Source organism: Rhynchophorus ferrugineus, unplaced genomic scaffold (assembly GCF_030347505.1).
Source record: "Rhynchophorus ferrugineus isolate W39M unplaced genomic scaffold, kcgeb_rfMv2 rfM1, whole genome shotgun sequence".
Lineage (NCBI taxonomy): Eukaryota > Metazoa > Arthropoda > Insecta > Coleoptera > Curculionidae > Rhynchophorus > Rhynchophorus ferrugineus.
The window spans coordinates 22,468,149-22,492,028 of NW_027472580.1; the positions used below are offsets into that span (position 1 = coordinate 22,468,149).

At 32.5% G+C, this 23,880-nt stretch overlaps 1 protein-coding gene across 3 annotated transcripts in view; it reads left to right on the forward strand.

Moving 5' to 3' along the window:
- The window catches only part of LOC143206495 (ketimine reductase mu-crystallin), a 55,097-nt gene that overhangs the window by 1,746 nt on the left and 29,471 nt on the right, over positions 1 to 23,880 (forward strand). For all 3 annotated transcript variants that reach the window (XM_076419066.1, XM_076419065.1, XM_076419064.1), the window contains 3 exons: positions 397 to 570; positions 8,105 to 8,306; positions 12,726 to 12,935. In XM_076419066.1, coding sequence (XP_076275181.1) covers positions 397 to 570; positions 8,105 to 8,306; positions 12,726 to 12,935 — 586 coding nt within the window. The remainder of the gene's footprint in view (positions 1 to 396; positions 571 to 8,104; positions 8,307 to 12,725; positions 12,936 to 23,880) is intronic.

Below are 23,880 nucleotides of genomic sequence, written 5' to 3' on the forward strand. Positions count from 1 at the left end.
TTGCTATTATTATTATTGTTATATGTTACAGGTTCGCATAGTATTCAGGGTATCTATCTTTAATATTTTGATGACGTTTCTGTAGAATCTCATCTGCCATCTTCAGGTCTTGCCTTTGTTCTACTTCTTGTTACACGAGCTGAATTGTTCTGAACTGAAAAAATTCGACCAGAAAGTTCATTGGCCGATCCAAGTTTTTTTGCCGAAAATATGACGAAGATGATTTCCTAGAATATCGAATTGAAGAATGTTATATGAACTTTTTTAGAATATCTGTTAGGAAGACCTAAATTAATTTTCCTCATCCTAATATTTTATGAAACTTCCATTGTTAAATATATGTTTGAAATAAGATTGCTATAAATATGTATATAATTTACATTTGGTATCATTTAGATCATCGATGGAAGAGATATAACCAATTACAGGACTGCTGCTGCTTCCGCTGTTGCAACTAAGCATCTGTATATTTCCAATGGCAAACCTCTCAAAATATTGGCGATTTTTGGGGCTGGGGAACAGGGACAAGCTCACGCAGAGTCTTTCAATCATTATTTTGGATTTGAACAAGTAAGTGTAATTTTTTATCTCAATATTTGCTTTTTTTATTATATAAATATTTTAGGGTTATTTTTTTCGAGCTTTTATTTTGTTTTAAGTTATTTTCACAAATAAATATTATTATTGATTAATATTATATAATATTATTGTTATATAATTAATAAACTCACTTTATTGCTGCACTAAAATAAAATTTTTAAACTATAGTCCTTCTAATGTAACAATCAATACATGTGATCAATTTTTAAATCAGTTTATAATACAATAATGCCGGATCAAATTTTAGTTATGGTTTATTTTGACTCTGACGTAACAAAATACTAATGTACATAAAACAATGAAACAAAAATAACGTTACAAAAATAATTTATTCTAACATAGTACATCTAATGCATATGTTTGGCATCTTAAAAACCTAAGTAGTGTTTTACAAGGCATTCCTTTATTACAACATTTGTCAATGCACTTGTAGGGATATTTTCCATTAGGTGCTATGATATGCCCATAACAATAACTGATGGTTCCTTCAAGTTCTCTAATAGCTGATTTTTTAACCAGTAAAAACATGTTATTGTTTATTTCTCCATGGTAGTCGCCCTTGATAAACTCATTCTCATTCCTATAAATATTATGAGAAATAAAACTTAATGAAATTACTCTAACTTTTACCTTTCTCCATCAACTTTTGTTGTTTTTTGTTCACTGTTAATTGTTAATTGTGTTAACAATTGTTATCGTCTTGCCATGAGTGACCCAGTGATCTATTTTGGAACATAAAAATTTCATTTAGGAATACGAAATTATATAAGCAATTTTTGTTAAATTGATTATATACTTTTAAAAATTGAATTCTAAAGCAATATCTGGAAGTTTCATCGGTCCTCTTCGCGGATTATCCTTACACCATTTAAATCCTATATCTCCTAGCAGTGTTTGAAAGGATAACTGACATCCCTCAAAGAGCTGCATATCTGTAACTTTTTTATGGATACTTCCCAAGCTAACAGTTTTCCAAGAAACAATTGTGTTAAATTATGTTTATATTGTAAAAACTGTAAATTATTATACTCACTGATTTTATACATTTCGTAAATTAGATCTCGAATAGAAATAACATCAAAGTGATGTTGATTCGTCACCCGCTTTGTGGGCATGTTCTTTTTGGTTTGGTTTGGTCTTTACACCATTTAAATCCTATATCTCCTAGCAGTGTATGAAAGAATGACAGACATCTCCCAAAAAGCTACATATCTGTAACTTTTTTATGGATACTTTCCAAGCTAACAGTTTTCCAAGAAACAATTGTGTTAAATTATGTTTATATTGTAAAAACTATAAATTATTATACTCACTGATTTTATACATTTCGTAAATTTTATCCCGAATAGAAATAACATCAAAGTGATGTTGATTCGTCATCCGCTTTGTGGGCATGTTCTTTTTGGTTTGGTTTGGTCTTTACACCATTTAAATCCTATATCTCCTAGCAGTGTATGAAAGAATGACAGACATCCCCCAAAAAGCTACATATCTGTAACTTTTTTATGGATACTTTCCAAGCTAACAGTTTTCCAAGAAATAATTGTGTTAAATTATGTTTATATTGTAAAAACTATAAATTATTATACTCACTGATTTTATACATTTGTAAATTTGATCTCGAATAGAAATAACATCAAAGTGATGTTGATTCGTCACCCGCTTTGTGGGCAGGTTCTTTTTGGCGAGTCCAGCAATTTTAGCTATAGTGCTTATATTAAAAGTGCAGCTGCAACACGATAAGAATATTTTCAGTAAAACTGCCATCAACTTAATATTTAATAGAATAAATATTTGCCTCTCTAACGTATTTTACTGGAAAGAGAAGGCCCTCATTATTTTGATCTTCTTCGAAGTAACTGATTAGAGACGCAATCAGTTAATTTTGGCAGTTTTTTATTAACATTTTTACACATTTTAAACAGCAGTTACAAATATATCAAAACAAGCGCCAAAAGAATGCTTGGCGGTTGAATATAACTTTGATTATTATCATTAATGTTTTGATTAATTTTGCAGATATATGACAACAGTGTCGATCACTATAAACACAAAACGAATTTTATAAACCGACTTCATTCGGGCTCTTATAATATCTATATATTAACTAGAGTAATGCTAATTAGTGAAATGGGAATGAAAAATCCACTACGAGTTTAAAACAAGTTTTACGTTTTTACAAATTGAATTCGGAAATACGTTCGACGTTGTTGATGACGTACATTGGATGTTTTATTGGAACGATTATACATACCAGTGCGATTTTTAAAACAATTTCATGAAAGAGAATAAAAGCTGAAAAATTAAAAATATAGTCGATTAAAATAGCAGTGACACGAGTGTCAATATGTGTTTGTCTAAAGTTGTAAATTCGTTTTATAGTCAGACAATATCATCCTTGTCATTTTATTCTATTTAAAAAGAGATAGAATGCTGGTAGAGAAGTTCGAACATGTAAAGGAATGAGCCTGTAATAGTTGTCCGTTTGCCAGACGTCGAAAATTCTTCAAAATATTATAATTACGGGTTATAAACCGGCAAACGTTGTTTTAACCCTTTGTTATAATAAATTTGAAATGGGTTTTATTGAAAATATGTTTTGCGCCTTGCAGCTGCACTCTATATTGGTACGGACATGGTCATTAAAATATCTCAAAAAATAAAAAACAATATAACCTTAAATTCGCCAAAAGAAACGGTGGTTATGCGAAACAGGTGACGAATCAAGATCAGCTTGGTGTTTCAGAGATAAAATATACGAAATGTATAAAACAGTAAGTAGTTTTTTCACTGGAAACATAATTTAATACAATTATCTCAGAGAAAATTGTTAGTCTGGAAAGTATAACAAATATAAAAAAAAATAAAAATAAATAAAAAAAGTATAAAAATCCAAAAGATATATAGCTATTTGAGAGATGTAGAACATCCATTCATACATTGTTGGATAATATAGGATTTAAGTGGTGTAAAGATAACCCACGAAAGGGTTTAATGGAACGCCCAGAGATTGCTTTTAAAAGAATGCAGTTTTTAAAAACATATATCAAAATCACTAACTAGTTTGCAGATAAGGCAAATGCATTAAGGAGAATGCAGTGATTAAGTACAGTTTTTATCAAGAAAGATGTATACAGATAGTAACAGGACAAACTAAAGAGAAATATAGTAATATCATAATGACTTTACAAGGATACATTGCGTCGAAAGAAACAAGAACTAATCATAACGCATAAATATTCTCTCTAATGAAAGTAAAATACTTTACTCTGATATACAATTGTTAATTATGTGGATTAGGCCTCCGGGGGATACCATTACATAAGAAAACGCGCCTAGAACCCAACCTATACTAGTGTGGAAAAAAGTTTAATGTATATATAATAAAACATCTCTAACCTATAAATTATTGTGGCTGTATCATTAATTGTAGTTTTAAGTTCTTCGATAATATATGTATTAGATGTATTATAATGTTAAAATAATGTATATCTAATAGAATATTTGTTCAATTATTTTATTTATATTAAAATTTTGTTATATGTCAGAGCCAAAATGTCCTAAAACTCAGAGTAGCTGCGGCAACATTGCGCCGTTTCCCATGTTATTGCTACTTTGAATTGACTATATGTATATCGTTCCATCATTTTAGATGAATTTGGGATCTATTACGACTATTTTGAACCAAAATCAAACCAGGCTATGCTGATGTTTTTTATTCTCTTAGATTTTCAATAATTTGCTCCAGTCAATAATTATCTTTTGTCATTTTTACTATATACTGACTATAGAAGATCGCGCCAGCCATTGATCTTGTGTATAAACTTCTGATTTAGATTTTAATCTAACAATTATTCTAAAAACTATTCTAACTTACTTTGAATCATTTTTAACTGAAAATTTATTTTGGTATGGAAACCATTCTAGCATGGCTTCAACACAAATCATTTTCACAGCATGCTTATTGCTCAGAATATCTTTTCTTTGGTCTCATTAATTGTGCGCATTGTTGCGTAAGCTCAATTCCAGCCCTTTGAGGCTTCATCAAGCTTCTTCAAGATATCGTATTATAATCCATGGATTATTTGTATTTTTCCTGAAAATTTCAAAAATTCTTTTAATACTGTACGCTTCATATTATCTTCTTCCTTACAATATATACAAATACTGTGGAGTTATTTGTGAAATCAACCGTGTTCCAACAGAGTCTGAATCAAATCGTAATTGGAGGTCTCCAAAAAATCTATGTATTCATTTCCCTGCCCTGTTCCTATATGTCCCTGGTAATTTTACCTTTACTCTTGTCTTGATTTCTTCTATTTCCATGCTCCGGTAAAAGTCGCACTGTTCTTCTACTTGCAAATATAGAGAAGAAATTCTTGAGACTATTTATTTTGCTTCTATAGCAAGATGGTTTTAGCTAAGTTCGTTAAGGTGATTTCAGTTGCGGTTACAACAACTAAAGCTACGTCGTCGGCAAACACCCATCAGTTATACTCCACTAGGCATGTAGGAACATAAAGTTCCACAGGATAATGTTAAGTATCAAGTATAACTAATTGTGCATCTATTTTGCTTAGATAAGAAAATGAGATAAGAAAATATAGTAATACCCCCATTATAATTACATCTACTCTTTCTTCTCCTAGGGTCGCCTATGTTAATATGAATCCTCTTTTGTAGGGTGATGAAACATCCTTTGCTCGCCAACTCATGTATGGAAAAGTTTCTCATGTAATTTACCTTCAACTTCCATTGATCGAAATGATGATGAATCCTTTATGGAATTTTCATCACTGGTATTAAGAAAGTGTTGTACGTTAATTCGAAGAAATAATAATTTAAATTTTTCTTCTTATTCTCTTCTTACTAACTGTAATCTTTGCAAAATATTTGAGAGAATGGTGGGAGTAAGTCTAAATCGGCATCTACATTCTAACCCTCTTCTTTTTCAGTACCAGTTGGGTTTTATTTGGGTTTGTTCAGCAATTAACCATCTCCTTGATCTGAAACAAAAAATTAAGAAAAGATTTAAAAAAATAGCTCACGATTGCAGTGGTCTTAGACAAAGACAAAAAAGCATTCGACCTAACCTGGAGATAGAGAATTATTGAACAAATACACTCCTGCAACACAAACGACAACATTTTTTATTTTATTAAAAACGTTTTAACCAACCTTACATTCAAGGTTCGTTTGGAGACGGTTAGTTGAAGGAGCTTTATACTCTGCATTCAGTACAGTGCAGAATTGTTTGGATCACTCAATGGTCTGCCTTTTCGGGTTTTAAATGTTCAGCTTTAAAATCATCTGTGATCGATTTTTGAAAACCCAGAAACTGTCCAAAAACTTTCCTCACTTTGGGTAACAAAGTCATACCAACAAAATCATTTGCTAAAATATTGGGCCTCGGGATTGACTACTTTATCTCTTGGAGAGAGCACGTCGAATACCTAAACCTAAAACAGCCAAGGATCTCAATATCATTAAGTACTTATCCTGTAGAAAACTGGACATCGATCAATTTTTGATACTAAGGACCTATAAATTTATAATCAGATCCAAACTGGACTATTTGGATTATCAAAATGGATATAAATTACAAAAACAGAGATCATTTGTATTTCGGAAATTATTCCTTTAAATCTTGTCAGAATATTGTGAGGTCGTTTATAAATATGGCTCCGACAGACCTCTATAGGAGTAGGCGCTGCAATAACATACATTATAGAGATTAGCAAGTGAAATTAAACTGGCTACTGACTGGTCACTGCCAATTTACATTCTTTCCTTATATATTTTGGTGAAATATAGAAATTAGTATTAACTGTTACAAGAATTCATTACTTACATAATTCGTTGAAAAATATCTTCTCACCTCAGAAAGTGCCCAAAGTGTTTGACTTCCCCAAAGAAACCGGTCTCTGTTTTAAAGTCTAATTTTAAACTGTATATACTATACAATAAACAGCTAAAGCATTGGGGAGTCTCTAAACCATTAATATTAATCAATCAATCTTCATATTCTATATGAATTTGTATTCTATAACATATAACAGGTCAATTGAAAAGTACTCGGCCTGACACATAGATGGCGCTACCAGAATTAAATCCAAATATTTTTTAGTTAGCCCTAACCCTCAAAAGATGCATGTATAAATTTGACAACTGTCGGATCATTTGTTTGTGAATTATAGCATTTTCAGTGAAGCAACTTTTGTTATTGTGAAAAAAATTGATAAGGAATTTCGCGTGTTGATAAAATATTGCTTTTGACGGAAAAAAAATACAGTTGGAGCAAAAATTTGGCTTGATGCCGAGTTTCCCGACACTGCCCCAGAAAAATCAACCATCAAGGATTGGTATTCTAAGTATAGAAGTGGTGAAATGAGCACTGAAGACGATGAACGCAGTGGACGCCCAAAAGAGTTTGTTACCGATGAAAACTTTTAAAAAATCCACAAAAGGATTTTAAATGACCATAAATTGAAATTGAATGAATATCAGACACTCTAAAGATATCAACTGAACATGTACATCATATCATTCACGAATAATTGAGTATGAGAAAGCTCTGTTCAAAGTGGGCGCCACGCGAGGTCACTTTTGACCAAAAACGATGACGAGTCGATAATTCGGAGCAGTGTTTGTAGATGATCAAGCGTATTAAACCCGAGTTTTTGCGTCGATATGTGGCAGTGGATGAAATATGGCTCCATTATTCACTCCGAAGTCCAATCGACAGTCATCTGAGTGGACTGCACACGATGAGCCTGCTCCAAAGCGTGGGAAAAGGCAACAGTCCGCTGGAAAAGTTATGGCTTCTGTATTATGGGATGCGCATGGAATAATTTTCATTGACTACTTTGAAAAAGGAAGGACCATCAGCAGCGACTATTACATAGCGTTAACGGACAGTTTGAAGGACGAAATAGCTGAAAAATGGCCGCATTTGAAGAAAAAGAAAGTGATGCTTCACCAAGATAATGCACCGTGTCAAAATTAGTGAAAACGATGGCAAAAATCCATGAATTGTGTTTCGAGTTGCTTCCTCATCCACCATATTCTCCAGATCTGGCCTCCAACGACTATTTCCTGGTCTCAGATCTCAAAAGAATGCTCGCTGGGAAAAAAATTTCGTCGAATGAAGAGGTGATCGCCAAAACTGAGGCCTATTTTGAAGCAAAAGACAAATCGTACTACAAAAATGGTATATAAAACCTGGAGGGTTGCTATAATCAGTGTATGACCCTTGAAGGGAATTATGTTGAATTAAAAAAAAATTTGCCAAAAAAAAGTGTTTTACTATGGTAGGCCGGGGACTTTTCAATTGATCTGTTGTGTCTGTTAATTTGGTCGGATGAGATTTTTAATTTCCGCGATTAATTGAACAGCCTTTTACGCACATTTGTTGTTGTTTAAAAGCTAAATTATTTCAAATTTAGAAATGTATAGGAATTGTTATTATTTAATATATTAAAAGATTGTTAAATGTATACTTTAGATAAGGATTTGGAACCGCACACTTGAGAGGGCAACGGTTCTAGCGAATAAACTCAATGACCAATTCATCACAACAAAGTTTAAAGCATTTTCCAGCGCTGAACAGTGCGCGAAAGACGCGGATATCCTGATTACTGCCACCACTCCTGGTAGCGTCCCCATCCTGCGATATGAATGGGTTAAGAGCGGTGCTCACATAAACGGTAAGTTCCTTTTGCTTGTCGGATTTTACCTTTTCACGTTTACTGTCGGAATTATATTTGAAACATACTTATACAAGGTGTCTCAAAAAATTGTATTTATATAATATAATTTTTAATTGTAAGTTCCCAATTTACATTTTTTTTCAAAATGATATAGTGTAAATAATTATAAAAACTCGTTCTGTATACTAGTTAAAAAGGTTTATATATTTTGTATCACTTGGTCTTTTTCGCAAACCGTTTATTTTCTACGCTGACACCTTTACTGGTACCCTTTCTAGATATGCTCATTTCTGATATACCATGGGATATTAATAGTGCTGTGAAGAGCTTTGTTTTAATAATTTTCGGCCTCAAAATTTGTATATACAATATTATCGACTAAGCAATCATCCCATTTTTTGAGCCTCATATAATATCCTGCCTGTTTTTCTTTAATATATCGAGTTTTTCTGTATTATTACTGTTAGTAGTTTCACAATTTGCCCAGAGGGCAATAAATATTTGTTATGTTTATATTATATACACATGGTATGTAGAAAATCACTTCGTTAAGTGATCTCCTGTGCAGTATACTATTTTAATTAATTAGTCTTATTTTATATTATTATAAAATAAGTATATGTATTAATAACGCTTATTCTAGTCTATATATGTCTAATAATCAGATCGGAAGGTGTTAGACGTTTTAGTCTACGCACTTCACTGTCACTTCGCATATTTAGTTGATTAGCGAGTACATTGGGATGCACCGAAACTCTTTCGAAGTACTTCACACGAACACGTTGAATTACACACGTTATTGGTTCTAGAAGAATATCGCACTGTATCACTTCATTTGAGACATAGTAAAGAGCATCGACAATGGCGTGCAACACTTTATTTTGGAACCGTTGTATGATGTCTATTTTAGACTTGCTAGCGGTTCCCCATAGTTGGATTCCATATAACCTAACAGGTTTGAGTATATAATTATACAACAATATCTTGTTATCTAATGATAATATGGATTTGCGCTCCATAAGCGAATATATTTGGTAGAGCTAAGTTCAGGTTGTTTCCTTTTGCCGAGTATATGCTTATCCAAGTTAGGCGTCGATCTACCATAGTATTTAGCATCCTCTGCTTGTGGGAGTTGACAATTATTGATGCGTACTGGTGGACATATTCTTCTAAGCAATTTAAAAGTTATATGACTGGAATCTCGAGTTTTTATGCAAATTTAGATCTCAAAATATGCAGAAATAATATATTTTTAATATATAGTAAATACGTTCAGAATATTATAGTTTTGTTTTTTTTAAATTGATCACTATTAGAATTTTCCCTTAAATCAATCAGTTAGATAGTTGATAAAGAATGGTATTATGGTCTCGAATATAAGTTGGCAAAGAAATTACGTGGCCAGATGAGCCATAACCAGTCTCAAATTTTATATTTCTAATCGTCATACAGTTTGACGTGGTATACCTGTCTACCAATTTTAATTCTGTAAATGGTTTTGAATAATTTAATGCATGAGCTAACAATATACTAAAAGATATTTAGGATTTTTTACTTAATATACAGGGTGTCCTGGTAATAATATGAAGTGGCCATATCTTAAAGAGTATGTTAGGTCTAAATTATGCAGAAAAAAATTAATATATCTAAATGGGCCAAAGAAAAACCTGGAAATTATATCATATTGTTCGCTTGTGGGTGCAGCCGCCGGAGGGCCGCGACCCATCACAAAATATTTTTTTGGTGTTTTGTTTTTTTTAAAAAGTTCAAAAATATCTGTATTCACAAAAAGTTTGCTAAAGAAGAACAAATACATATTTTTTCAATTACGAGTTTTAAAAAATGTATTAGGTGTGTAATAAGTGAGATTTGATGTCAAGATATTGATTGAATATTGATAATATAATATTGAAAAAGATATTGTATATTAGTATTAAAAAAGTCCCCTGCGGGAACGACATACTTTCTCATATTTAGTGGCCATTCTTAACCCAAAAACCTTATTACAATTCATTATTTTATCGTTCAAACGTTTTGACGGTTCTTCAAAATTAAGAAGTGAAAATATTTTCTTCATAAATCGATTATTTTCGGAGTTTCTAACCAAATGTCGGTTATATCTTTATCTTTTATTGTAACATCTATCACTTAAAAAATCTTTGTTAATCGCAACTCACAGTAATTCGATTTTTTTTTGGAAATACTAAATTAGTTTATGAATATATGAATATATGAATATATATATATATATATATATATATATATATATATATATATATATATATATATATATATATATATATATATATATATATATGTATATATAGAAATGACTTTTTCTTTTCAAGTAAGTACGTCATATTGTTATGGATAAAACCTACCGCGAAGTTCTGTTAAGTTATTTAGAGTATAGAAATATCTAGCCAAATTTGTGTAGTTTATGAATATATATATATATATATATATATATATATATATATATAGTCATAAATGTCAAATATGTCAAAGTTTAGAAGTTTTGCTAAATAAAAGCGCGGCCAACCAAGATATAAAGTGATGTATTTATGTTATTTAGTGACAAATAGTCAGCACAACAATTCAATAAAAATACTAAAATTTAAATGTTATAAATTCAGTTTTTAGTTAATTTTGTCCATGGCACATCTCACTGTGACGAATATTCAGATTTAAACCTCTCTATGTGGCTCTACCATAAGGTAGCGTCCTTGGACCAATATTATATTAACTCTGAACCTGTGCTATCCTTAAATATGAAAGGTAAAAATGGCCACATTTTCTGATGATAATTTACTACACGCCTGAAATTCGACCACAATTTGTAAAGTTAATTATGTTTCTCTAATAACAAAGTCGAGAGAATAATTTAAAATCAGATCAGAAATATATTTGATATATAACCTTAATTAAGGTAGTACATGTCTATATATTAAAACATATTAAAAAACAATTAGGTAATTTATTTTTTACAATGTGGAAATGTATATTAAACTAATGTCTTTACATAATCATTAAATTTACTAGTGATTTTCCAAAATATAGGTATTACTGCATTTATCATTAAACACCTTAATATTTATCAATGCTTTAAAATATTTGCAAATGTACTGTTAACAATTCATAATTTCTTCTATTTATCCTATGTATTCAAATTATGTAGTTAGGTTCATTTTAACTTCTGCATAGTTTCATTATTCATTATTCATATTTTTATTTATATTTGTTACCTAAAATCTATATATATATATATATATATATAAAGGTGAATCGTTGTTCGTTAATCTCGCTAAATTTCGAGAACGGCTGGTCCGATTTGGATAATTTTGGTCTTGAATTATTTGTGGAAATCCAGGGAAGGTTTAAAAGGTGAATAAACATGAATATGCTCTAAATTAAATGAAAACAACAATTTTGTTTTTTCTTTGATGTATCCCCCGTCGTTCAGAAATCAAATAGGAAGAATAGTTTTTTTATATATATTTTAAAGTCTCCTTTTATCAACTATGGGTTTATTTGGACTAGTTTAACTCGGGCTCCGAACCCCGGTCCTCAGCCTTAAGCCTACCGACTGGCGAGTGACCAACTTTAGAAATAATCCCAGAAGACACCCGGTCTTACCCAGCCTGTTTACTGGCGTGACTGGGATCATTTTACTTGTCGGATTTCACACTCTCGCCTAGAACATTCACAAATTTTAAACAATAATAAACATAAATTTACGACCTGTCCCAGAGGGATTCGAACCCGCGGCTATCGCAACAGTAGGAAAACCGTCCCATCGCCTTTACCACTGCGCCACCAGGCCGGCTGCAAATGTACTGTTAATAATTCATAATTTCTTCTATTTATCGTATGTATACTATCTATTCAAATTATGTTGTTAGTTTCATTTTAACTCCTGCATATTCTCATTATATCATTTATGTATTCATATAATATTTATATTTTATTCATTCACCTAAATTTATATATTATAAAAACAATAAATACGTTTATTTTAACTATTATGGGAATATATACTGGTGTATTAATCCCGTACTCGCCTTGCTTGTATATTACTGCAAGTACAACACAACAGCGGTAATAAATTAATTTGTAAATTACGATTGTATTAAGCATATCTGATGTAAGATATAATTAATAATAAAAAAATTACTCTTGATGCACAAATTAACGTTAAATTAGTCCTACTATGAGAGACACCTGATTAATTTAATACATTGTGGTTGAATTTCGACAACAGGGGGGATCACTAGTAGATATTATTGTTACATTTGAAAAAAAATATAGTTGGCTAAGAGGAGAGTAGTCTGCGAAAGCCGTCCATAGCGGCCAAATATAGTTACTACTAATGAAACTGTCGTTTTCATTTTTATATTTACGCTATTATTATTACAGCCATCGGTGTTTCTGCTGGCGAAGGCTTGGAACTGGACGATCCGATTTACAAACACGCCAAGGTGTACGTGGACTCCCGGGAAGTGGCCGAACGCGAACTGAAGAAATTAAAACGTCTTGGCGTCGACCTGGGAATCGAGGTGGGACAAGTCGCTCTGGGGGAGGCACCGCCGCCCGCCGTCAATCATCTCACCGTCTTCCAGAGTTTGGGTAAGTCATCAGGGCGTGTTAATTACTTGGGATTTTGACGCTGGTCCGGGTAATCCTTTACCACTGCTCGCTCGATTACAAATTACTCTTGCGTCTCGACGTCGTTTCATCGCTAATAACTTGGGACTATATAACGAGAAGATTTACGACGTTAGAGGTCCCGTCTGGACTGCAAACGAATCGCCGGTGCCCGCGTGATCTATCGATTAAAAAACCGACCCCCGCTTTTAAATTAATAAATTTCGCCCGAGACATCGTCACGTACAACTTTCCTATTCTTGGTCCGTTGGGGCCTTCGTACGTTCGGTTTCCTGATAACGGATCGGAATCGGTCGCCCTTCCAGAAATTAATCATTCAACTTTCTGACGCCGGGACGTTTATTGAATGGCTGCGAGAACGATTTTCGCCTTTGTTGGTCAAAAAACAGTATTTCCGATCACTTTAGGTAGGTATCTCGAACTGCTCCGGAATAAAAAGAAATGGTGACGGTCGATTTGTTCTTGAACGCTGTTCGTAGGGAACTAATATTCTATTTACCGTGTATAGGATGTATATTTATAGTGATTTTAGTAGAATTGTCAATACAACTGTCGTTTGGTCGATGGTGAAAGAGTGCATTGAGTCTCGATATCGATAAACCGAAGTTATAAGTTTTTATAAGTTATCGTTATTTTTTATAAGTTTGTTTCTGTGTTACACTTGAAGGAAATTATTATGTCCTTGAAATAATCCAATTTATATTTTAAATAACTTATTAGGTTTGTAATTCTTTTGGTAAACTTTTAGAACGTCAGGTGGGTTTTAAAAACAAAAAAAAATAGCGTTGAATACTATCGAACTATCGACTGAATATAGTCGAAACAGTTAATAGTCACAAAACAGTCGAAACAGTAGATAGTCAAAAAACTATTGACTGAAAATAGTAATTCCTTCCTGTATAAATTGTGAGAGAGAAAAGGACGGATAAAATAGATTGGAGCAAATTATTTTAAAAGTGCATAATTTTATTGTATTTTAGTATGTTAATTGCTATTCTTAAATAACATACTATAAATAGAGATAACACCATAGAACTTAAATAAAACCTAAAAACTAAATATGTACAATAACCATAAATAGTAAATAAACATATTATAACATATAAAAAACTAATCCATGACATAACTAATAATTATCGCACGGTAACTTCCGGAGCCTTTTTAAATATAATAAATGTTACACTTATTATGGAATGGAAATATTTTTAATTACTATTCAAAAAATATAATCATGTTCAACTTTTCTCCACTGCTACGATTTCTTCGATCGTTAATAATTTGGTCAGATTTTGAAATAACTCGTTTGATAGTTGAAACTCCACTAAAATAATAACTCCTGAATGTAAACCTTTTAAGAGAGGATTAACCAAAGTTCAATACATTAGGAATTTTGATGCAAAGGGATTCAGGAATTAAAAAGTGCTTACATTTTATTGCCCGAGGAAGAACAAATTTGTTAAGGTGAATAAAATTTTAATAATCACATTGAGGGGGTTTATTTCATTACAGAAAAAAATGTGTAATTATCCGAATAAATATATTGGCTTAAACCTACTTAATCAAGATAATTTGGAATTTTTTTGGGTCTATTAGAGTGCATGGATTGAAGAATGCACATCCTTTGGTTAGTATGTTTGACAAATCATTTGCCTTTCGGAATTTGCGAGGAGGATTAATTCCATACTAACGGGGGATGTATTATCAGGAGTTAAGAAATTGTAACTTCACTTTATACCTTCAATTGCAGATGTTTCTATATGAACGAACGAGGCAAGGCAATATCACATGCCTAAAAAAAATGTTTTATTATACTGTCAGTACTTCTTTGAGCTATATTTTTTATTTTATCTCTCCATATTACCACATTGATAATATAACAAATTTTTTGTCAAATATCATTAAAAAAAATGTAAAGTTAAAACCTTTTAGTTGTACACTATTAAATGATTTACCAGATACTAATACCAAATAACTATACTAATCTTTCAGATAGAATGTTAAAAATAATATGCACCATATACTTTTGGATAAAACAGGCAAACAGAATTTTAACAAAGAAAGACTCAAAGTTTTGCTTTAAGTATAAGAGATAAATTTGATTTGTTTCAAAAATAATGATAATATTTATTTTTTATAGATATATTTATTTTTATACTATATTTATATTTTATTCGTGATTTGCAGTTTTACAGATTATATTTATTTCATTCATTGAATTTTATTTAATAAATTTATTTCAGAAATTAAATTGTTCTTTATTTAAATTTTATTGGAAAATTAAACATAACGTCACGTGCCAAACTTTATCAAAGAGCCAATCAAATGTCGTCACCACAAAATGTTTTCCTTACAGGTACCTATCATGGAAGTTTAAATTAATTAATCATGTTATACTTGAATAGCCGATTTAACCCCATCTGGATATTGGGCAAAGCAAGATGTGGCGGCTTAGACAACCAGTCATACTGTACAACGCGCAAAGCCCAAAAATAAAACCGACAACAACGAAGGCTATTTCTTTTTCTTGTACTTTACACTGGCCGATTGTCAACTGGTGTAATTGGCACCATCGCATTCTGCCAGGTATAAATTCATTTTATAACTCTCGAAAACCCCTCTTTCTCATTTTCCCGCTGTTAGAAGAAGTACCCCTTGTATCGTGTCGGACCAGTTTCTGTAAATAAAGAATTCCACGTGGTTCTTGTTTTTTTACTAAGTTATTGTGTGGGTTGCATCGCATAAAACCCACAAAAACTTTTCTCCATAGGCCCCTATTGAGTTGTCTCTCTATTACTCTATGAAAGAAACTACTCAAAATAAAATAATGGTTAAAACTATTGAAGCTTTATTGTGAAAAATCGGTTCAATGTATTTTACTCAAGAGGTATTTTAAGTCGGTAGCCGTTATTTTTTCCCACTCTACAGAAAATTCATGGATTTCATCTTGAAAGAACGATGTATCTTTTGAGACTACCCACGAATCGACCTATTTTTGGGTACCTTCATAGGTAAATCCCTATTCAAATAGGTCAGGACTCATTCATGATCAACGAATAAGTAGCAAAGTCAGGATAATATGACGTGTCGGCTAATACTTCTCATTATACTTTACCCACTTACTTTGTCGGTCGTCTTTCGAGCAGTGCTCAACGCAAACGGATCAATTGTGGTCGAAATCGGTCACCACTGATGGTTTTATTAGGTTTTAGCAGCTTATAGTTTACCATTCCAAGTTAATGCCACCAAATACAGAGCATTACTTTACCATTGACCTACAGTTCGTGATCCGTAACAATAGGATGCAAAAACCCTATCAATTGAGCCGTTAAACAGCATTTAACACATGATTAAATGCTCGTCAACATATATTGGCTTTTGGATCATTCCTATGCTCTGCAATCGATTGGAAATGGTTTATTCTGTTACTTCCAACAATTCTGCATATTCCTCTTGCGTTTTGCATGGTTAGTTATCGAGTAATGTCTTCAAATGCTCGTTTTCAAATTTGTTTGGTTCTCCAAGATGCTCTATGTCTTTGGTGTCCATTTTTAAAACGTTGAAAGCAGTATTCGCATGTTGAAATCGATGGAGCTAAAAAAGTCACCTTTTTCGTTAAATCGAAGTGAAAACATTATCGACGCCCTGAAAAATGTATTTGTTCACGACGAAATGACATCCTTAAATGTAAAGTATGTAAGGGAGGAACATGAAGTTGGTTAGAATTGCACCCGATACGATTTAATACACCGTAATACCATCTTTTATAACTCCTTTAAAATGAATGTATATAAATTTGTTTTTTAGCCGTCACTAAAAGTGTTCGTTTAAAACAACCTCCAAATCCCCAGACTCGCTAAACTTATTGGCTTTGACAACAGAAACAAATAAAACTTTTCATTCATCGATCTGTCGACGAAATCGTCCTCGATTCAAATAAAACTATTCGCAAAGGAACTTCTTAAAACGAAATCCTCCTCGGACTCTTCGCGTCCTGGCCATCCGTGTTCTCCCGAATATTCGCCCTCCGTTCGTCGCTTCTCCCGTTTTCCGATCAATTCTGCTCGTCAGCTTTTGTTTGTGCCGCTTTCCGGCGTCAGGCGGACACCCGACGAAGAAAAAGGTCGAGGCGTCAAGATGTGGGATCGAAAAGTGCTTTTTGCTCTTGGCTTGACGATGAGACTTCGGAATGCGGGCTTGTGTTGTTCCGATTTGATTCCTACGAGTCTTGAATATTCAATTAGGGGTCCGTATATTTACGAAAAAAATGGTCCTGGCCTTTTTTGTCAACTGTTTTGTCATTATTTTTTATGCCAGATGTGTAATGCGAGTATTAGTTTCGGAGATGGATATTTGATGACTACTTTTTATATATGGTATCAAATATTATTTATATAAATGACAACGTATACCATTAAAATATCCTTTATACGAGGCTGAAGCTAAAAATATTAAAAATATTTTACTTCCATGTATTGTGATCATTTAAAATTTTAAAATGACATTTATTGAGAAAAAATAGTACTAGTGACCGCTCTGCTGTCAATGTTCGACAGCAATGTATTAAGCTATTCATATTTCTTTCATAATAGGTTAAAGAGAATAATTTAAAAATTATCTGTTAATATTACTAAAAATTGTTTTAACACAGAAACTGTATATTAATATAAAGCAAACTATTCCAAGAACTAATATTTACTAACGGTTTTTTAATCATGCCATTTAAAAATCTAAATTATGGTTTTTAAAAAAAAGTTTTAAAAATCAACACAGTATTAATAATCTTGAATTACTAAATGAAGAAAATCTAAATTGTCCAGAGCTTTCTCCGCTCGACTATCATCTGCTTCGGTTTCTACAATATTCTCCCAATAGTGTAAAGCTGGCTTCAAAAGAAGCTTGCGAAAATCACTTGGTTGGTTAAGTTTTTCTTTCAGAAATTCTAGTACTGGGAGAGTGTGGGAATTATATGTTTGTATTTAGTATTATATATCATATAATATATAATATATATATATATATATATATATATATATATATATATATATATATATATTTTATTTTATATTTTATACTTTATTTCTTGGAAGAAAACTTCATAATATATTTAATGGCTGTTTTATATTCCGTCCATTTTTTTTCTGTGGGCGTCGAATTTAAAACTGTCACATTTAACGACGTTCTCCGTAAATAATGCACGATAAAAGGTTACCGATCAGTTTCGGTGGTATGATATCATTTTTCACAATATTCAGTATATTAATAAATCGTAAAAAACATTATTAAATTAAAGTTTTTTGCGACACTTTTCTTAGTGCCTGGTGGATGGTTGCTGCTACGCGGGCAGCTTGTTGAAGGCTTGAGTGTTTGGTACGGAAACTGAATTGTTGATGGGCCTATACTCAGGTGGATTGGACTTCTTTTTTGGAACGAAAGCGACAAGCGCATGTTTACAAATCTGTGGGAAATGCTTTAACCCCAGGACGGTGTTGATAATGTTGGCAAGCTCTGAAAGTTGCTTGCTGGGGATATATTTCAGATGGTTTACTGTAATACTATCTGGGCCTGGAGCTTTTTTCAAAGACAGACGTTTTATTGAGAGCTGAAGGTCTCTGGGAGAGGCTATGCTCTTTAGAAGAGGCACTGATTGGAAGTTTTTCCTTTTCAAGTAGGGGATAGTGTCGGATTGCGTTTCATTTGGTTCTCGAACAATTCAATGAGAAGCTCGGCTTTTTTCGGATTTGTAATGGTGAAGTCCGTGAAGGAATCGGCCTTTACAGAGGGGATTGCGTTCGAAGTTTTCCCCATTACGCTTTGGGCGCGCCAGAGGTCATAAGGAGCAGTGGGATTGCCAAGATTTTGAAGAAATGATTTCCATTTCCTCTCGTTCCAGGCTTTTAACCTGTCCGTGACTTTTCTGATTGCGCACTGTGCCACGCGTTAAACCTCAGTCCAGTATGGCACAAGCTCTTCTCATTAATCGGTTTTCGTACCTGATTAGTTCTTTTAATTTTATTGGTAGATTAATTAGAAAAGGTTCAGAGCTGCATGTTGTAGCTTTCTCTGCGGCTGTTTGGATATCTAGAGTAAGCTTTGAGATTGCTCCTTCTAGATCGTCTGAATTTATACTTGGGATAGGCCGTTGAGTATCTGTATCGGGGTTTTTATAGGTCCAGCTCCAACGTTGGGTCGCTGATTGATGGAGGGATGTTTTCTCTATTAGTGTTGGGAATTCCATAATTCTAAATAAAAACCTTTTGTCTCCTGAGGAATACCATACTATTTGCAAAAACCAATTCAGATTGTTGTTATCTTTATTTGTTCTGATACGGGATGGATACTCCCATATATAGGATTAGATCTCTAAACAAGCTCGATATTGGGGTTCCACATGAAGTGACACAGCAGTTGACACACAAAGTTTAACGTACTGATTTCTACTTGTGAACATTCTTGTGCCTGGCGTTCCGCAATGATGTGCTGAAAAGAACGTTGCTGAAACCAGGAGGAGTTGAAACCAATTTGCAAAGCTTATATTTATGCCAAAGAAAGTGATGCTAAAGTGAAGGTGATAAATGGAAGACTAAACAACGATTTAATGGCATTGAAAAGGAATTGTTCACTAGAAACATTTAACAACTATAACTGATTATGTTCCATGGGGACAAGGCTTGACCACATACATCCTTAGTGACACGGAACAAATTGCGATAGTTAGTTTGTGTAATTTCTTTGCTTCTACCTTGCAATTCAGAGCTTTCTCCGCTCGACTACAATCTGCTTCAGTTTCTACAGTACCTTCCCAATAGTGTAAAGCTGGTTTCAAATGAAGCTTGTGAAAATCACTTTGTTTAACCTTTCTTTCAGCAATTCTAGTAGTTGTAGAGTGAGGGAATTATGTATTTTATATTAGTATTTATAATATGGGATGTTTATCCACATTCGTAATAAAGAGTTATTTTATAATCACAACTCATATGCAGTAAAAGTTTCGCATTTTTACAACTAGAATATTTACCGTAAGAATATTTTTTTCAATAAACCAGAAATTTTAATTTACCTAAATATTTTTATATTGAAGTAGAATTTAGATAAATAAATTCAAATTATAATATTCGAACTTGGAAAGGAAAGTTGGTGAATTTTAAATGCAAATAAGGTAAACTGAACGTTTGTAGGCATTTTCCGGCTGTGTTGTGGTAAACAAATGATAAGAGAGTGGTAGTAAAAACAACAAGAGCAAATTTATGTTAATAGGTATGTCAAAAAAATTTGTTTTTGTCAACTCGCTTTGGAGGAGAAGCACAATAAAATTACTTTATATTTTAACAAGTTACTACTTACTAGTATTTTTTTAATTGAAATAAATTTTTTGGCCAATTGATAAGCTATAGTTAATTTTCTATGAATTATATTGTTAATAACGAAAATTAAATAATAAATAAAACTAAGATTAAATTATAAAAAAAATATTCTTAAAAATTAAACAATTGAAAGTTGTATTGGATTACAAACTTATTCTTAGGTAAACGTATAAGTAGGTGATTGACAAGAAATAACTGGGTATGAAAATAGATCTGTCAATGTCTTATCTCTGAATGAAATTGTTTTTATTTCCATATCTTTTCCCTTTTCAAATTAGAGAGAGAAAATAATTAAAATACGATCATTAGCAAATAGTCAGTGACAGTCCTCGTTTATTAGTGTGGTGTTTTTTTTTATTTCAAATAATTTTAGTATATATAGTGCTTAAATTACAATCGCTCAACAATTCTAAAAAAGTATGACAAGTCACCAATAAGTAATCAGTTTCTACAGAATTAAAGTTTATTAAAGGTAGGCCTGCATAAGACTGATGTAACTTTTTTTAACATGTAATTTGAAAAGTCCCCGGCGTGATACATAGATGGCGCTACTAGAATTAAATCCATATGTTTTTTAGTTAGCTCTAACACTGAAAAGATGCGTGTATAAATTTGACAGCTGTCGTATCACTAGTTTATAGCATTTTGAGTGAAGCAACTTTTGTTATTGTGAAAAAAATGGATAAAAAGTAAGTTCGCGTGTTGAAAAAATATTGCTTTTAAGGAAAAAATACAGTTGATGCAAAAATTTGACTTGATGCCGAGTTTCCGGACACTGCCTCAGGAAAATCGACCATCAAGGATTGGTATGCTAAGTTTAGACGTGGTGAAATGAGCACCGAAGACGGTGAACGCAGTGGATGCCCAAAGAGGTTGTTACCGACGAAAACATTAAAAAAAATCCACAAAATTATTTCGAATGAACCTAAATTGAAATTGAATGAAATAGCAGACACTCTGAAGATATCAATTGAAAGTGTACATTATATCATTCACGAGTATTTGGGTATGAGAACGCTCTGTGCCAAGGGGGTGTGGGGCGCGAGCTCACTTTTGACCAAAAACAATAACCACTTGATGATTCGGAAAGTGTTTGGAGTTGATCAAGCGTAATAAACTCTAGTTTTTGTGTCGATATGTGACAATCGATGAAACATGGCTCCATCATTTCACTTCGAAGTCGAATCGACAGTTATGCGAGTAGACTGCACACGATGAACCCTGAATGGGAAAACGCAACAGTTGAAGAAAAAGAAAGTGCTGCTTCACTAAGGCAATGCACCGTATCATAGGTCAATGAAAACGGTATCAAAAATCCATGAATTGGGCTTCGGGTTGCTTCCTCATCCATCATATTCTCCAGATCTGGCCCCCAGCGCTATTTTCTGTTCTCAGATCTCAAAAGAATGCTCGCAGGGAATAAATTTTCGTCGAACGAAAAGGTGATCGCCGTAACTGAGACCTATTTTGAAACAAGGGACAAATCGTGCTACAAAAATGGTATCGAAAAGTTGAGGGGTCGCTATATTCAGTGAATATCACCCCTGAAGGGAATTTTGTTGAATAAAAAGAACTAATTTTGCCAAAAAATGTATTTTACTATGGTAGGCTGGGGGCATTTCAATTGATCTGTTAATGTTGCTAAAAATGTAAAAATTATGTTGCGATCATCATTAATATGCATCAGATTAATAAATATAATATAAATTAATAATTATAAGATCGAATCTTATATAATTAGCAATCTTGCAATCGGCATCAATGATTTGGACTAAAGTATAAGGTTATTGATTTTTTGGCCTAGACATTAATGTTTTATCTTCTAATGCATTAAGTCTAACATTAAATAGTGTATTAATTTTCATAAATATCATATAAAGTTAATTATTTGGTGATTATGACTAGGTGATTCACAAACGGACGCTCTTCTCTTTCTTTCAAGATGCGCGCCCTACTTATTCATCTAAAATTCTATTGGTTAAAATTTTTAAAAATTTTTTAATTTTGTGTAATCTGATGATGAAAGCAAGGACCGAACTGTTATACTTTTCAGTAGTTTTTAGCAACCGTTTGCTTACCCAAATCGTTCAGTGCAAAAGCCGTTGTTTGCTTTTTAAACACTAATCATATCATATGAGAAGCCTTGCAGAAACATTGCAGCCAACTGTCTCTATGGTGTAGTGGTTAGAGCGTTTAGCTCACATGCAGAGGTCGCGGGTTCTATACCCGGCGTGGGCAACGACTTTCTATTGTTGTTCTGGTTTGGTTAAAGCATTTGTCAAGTCACCTAGGTTAGGTAGCGGACCCCGCAGCCTGAAATGTTCCTTACTTTCAATCATTGTTTCTTTATTCCGATTTTTCCTCGTACGAGCTGCACCTTTACTTGACCAATCAATTGTAATACTTAATAAAATAACTGCGTAAGGTGGTTCGGGGGTTCAGCAGTGACTCCAAAATGATCAGTTGGTAGTAGTTCAAATAAATATTGTAAATAGATATATGGCCTTGGGTAGGTATTAAGCTAAATTGTGTGTATATAGTAGAATTTGAAATACGCGTAGTATATAGGTTAAATAAGAGTTTTGTTTATATTTATTTACTTATTACAATTATTATGTACATACTTTATTTGAAATTTTTTTTATGTGTTAAAAGTCTAAGATTGATTATTTTTTACTTTTTAGTGAGTTCCTTATTTATTTTTTGAAGCCGGATAAACTCTCTGACGGATACTCTATGATACTCCTATTTTAGAGTAGTTTGGCATCTGAAATAACACAATATTTATGTCATTATAACTTTGAAAGTGCAAACCATATTGTTATCTTAGTCAAGGCAATTTATTTCCACCCCTCGAAGTTTTGATTTACTTAATGGCCTATTCCACTAACAAACATTTGCTCCTCGTTTACATCTTTCTATTGACCTTTGACCCTACTATTTAATCTGATTTCTATACGATCATGGGATAATATATTAGAATGTCGACAAAACTTAAGTAAAAACCTATAATCTACTTTTATAAGGATCTGTCGGATATGACGTTGTAAACAAGAAGTTTAACATGAAAATATACAAACTCTGAAGATTAATTTATGCTAACGGATTTGTCCGGATCCGGAACTATTACCATAATTTTAGTCAATCCATTGAAGATGTTGAATATATTACACCGTTATCATAAATCCAAGGTTTTCGGTATTTTGAATCTGAATAGGAAAAGTCGATCCTATTTTTATTTTACCAGATATTTATATTTACCAGATCTGCTGGTAATTCCGTTTTCCGTCTTTCCGCCTTTCCTTTTTTTTTGTTCGAAGAAAACACGTTATTTACAGTGGATGGTTAAAATTTATTTATTGAAAGTATTAGCCATTTGATTCTATAAATATTGCCCGTTTCTCAGGTAATGTCATTCTAAAAGAATATTTTCTCGCTTGTCATTGTCATGTCATTCTTCCAGTCATCATTTATCTTCTTAGAGATTGGCGAAGTACCACACGGTTTTGATTTGAAGCCCCATTGATGCGAAAATGTGGTAGTCG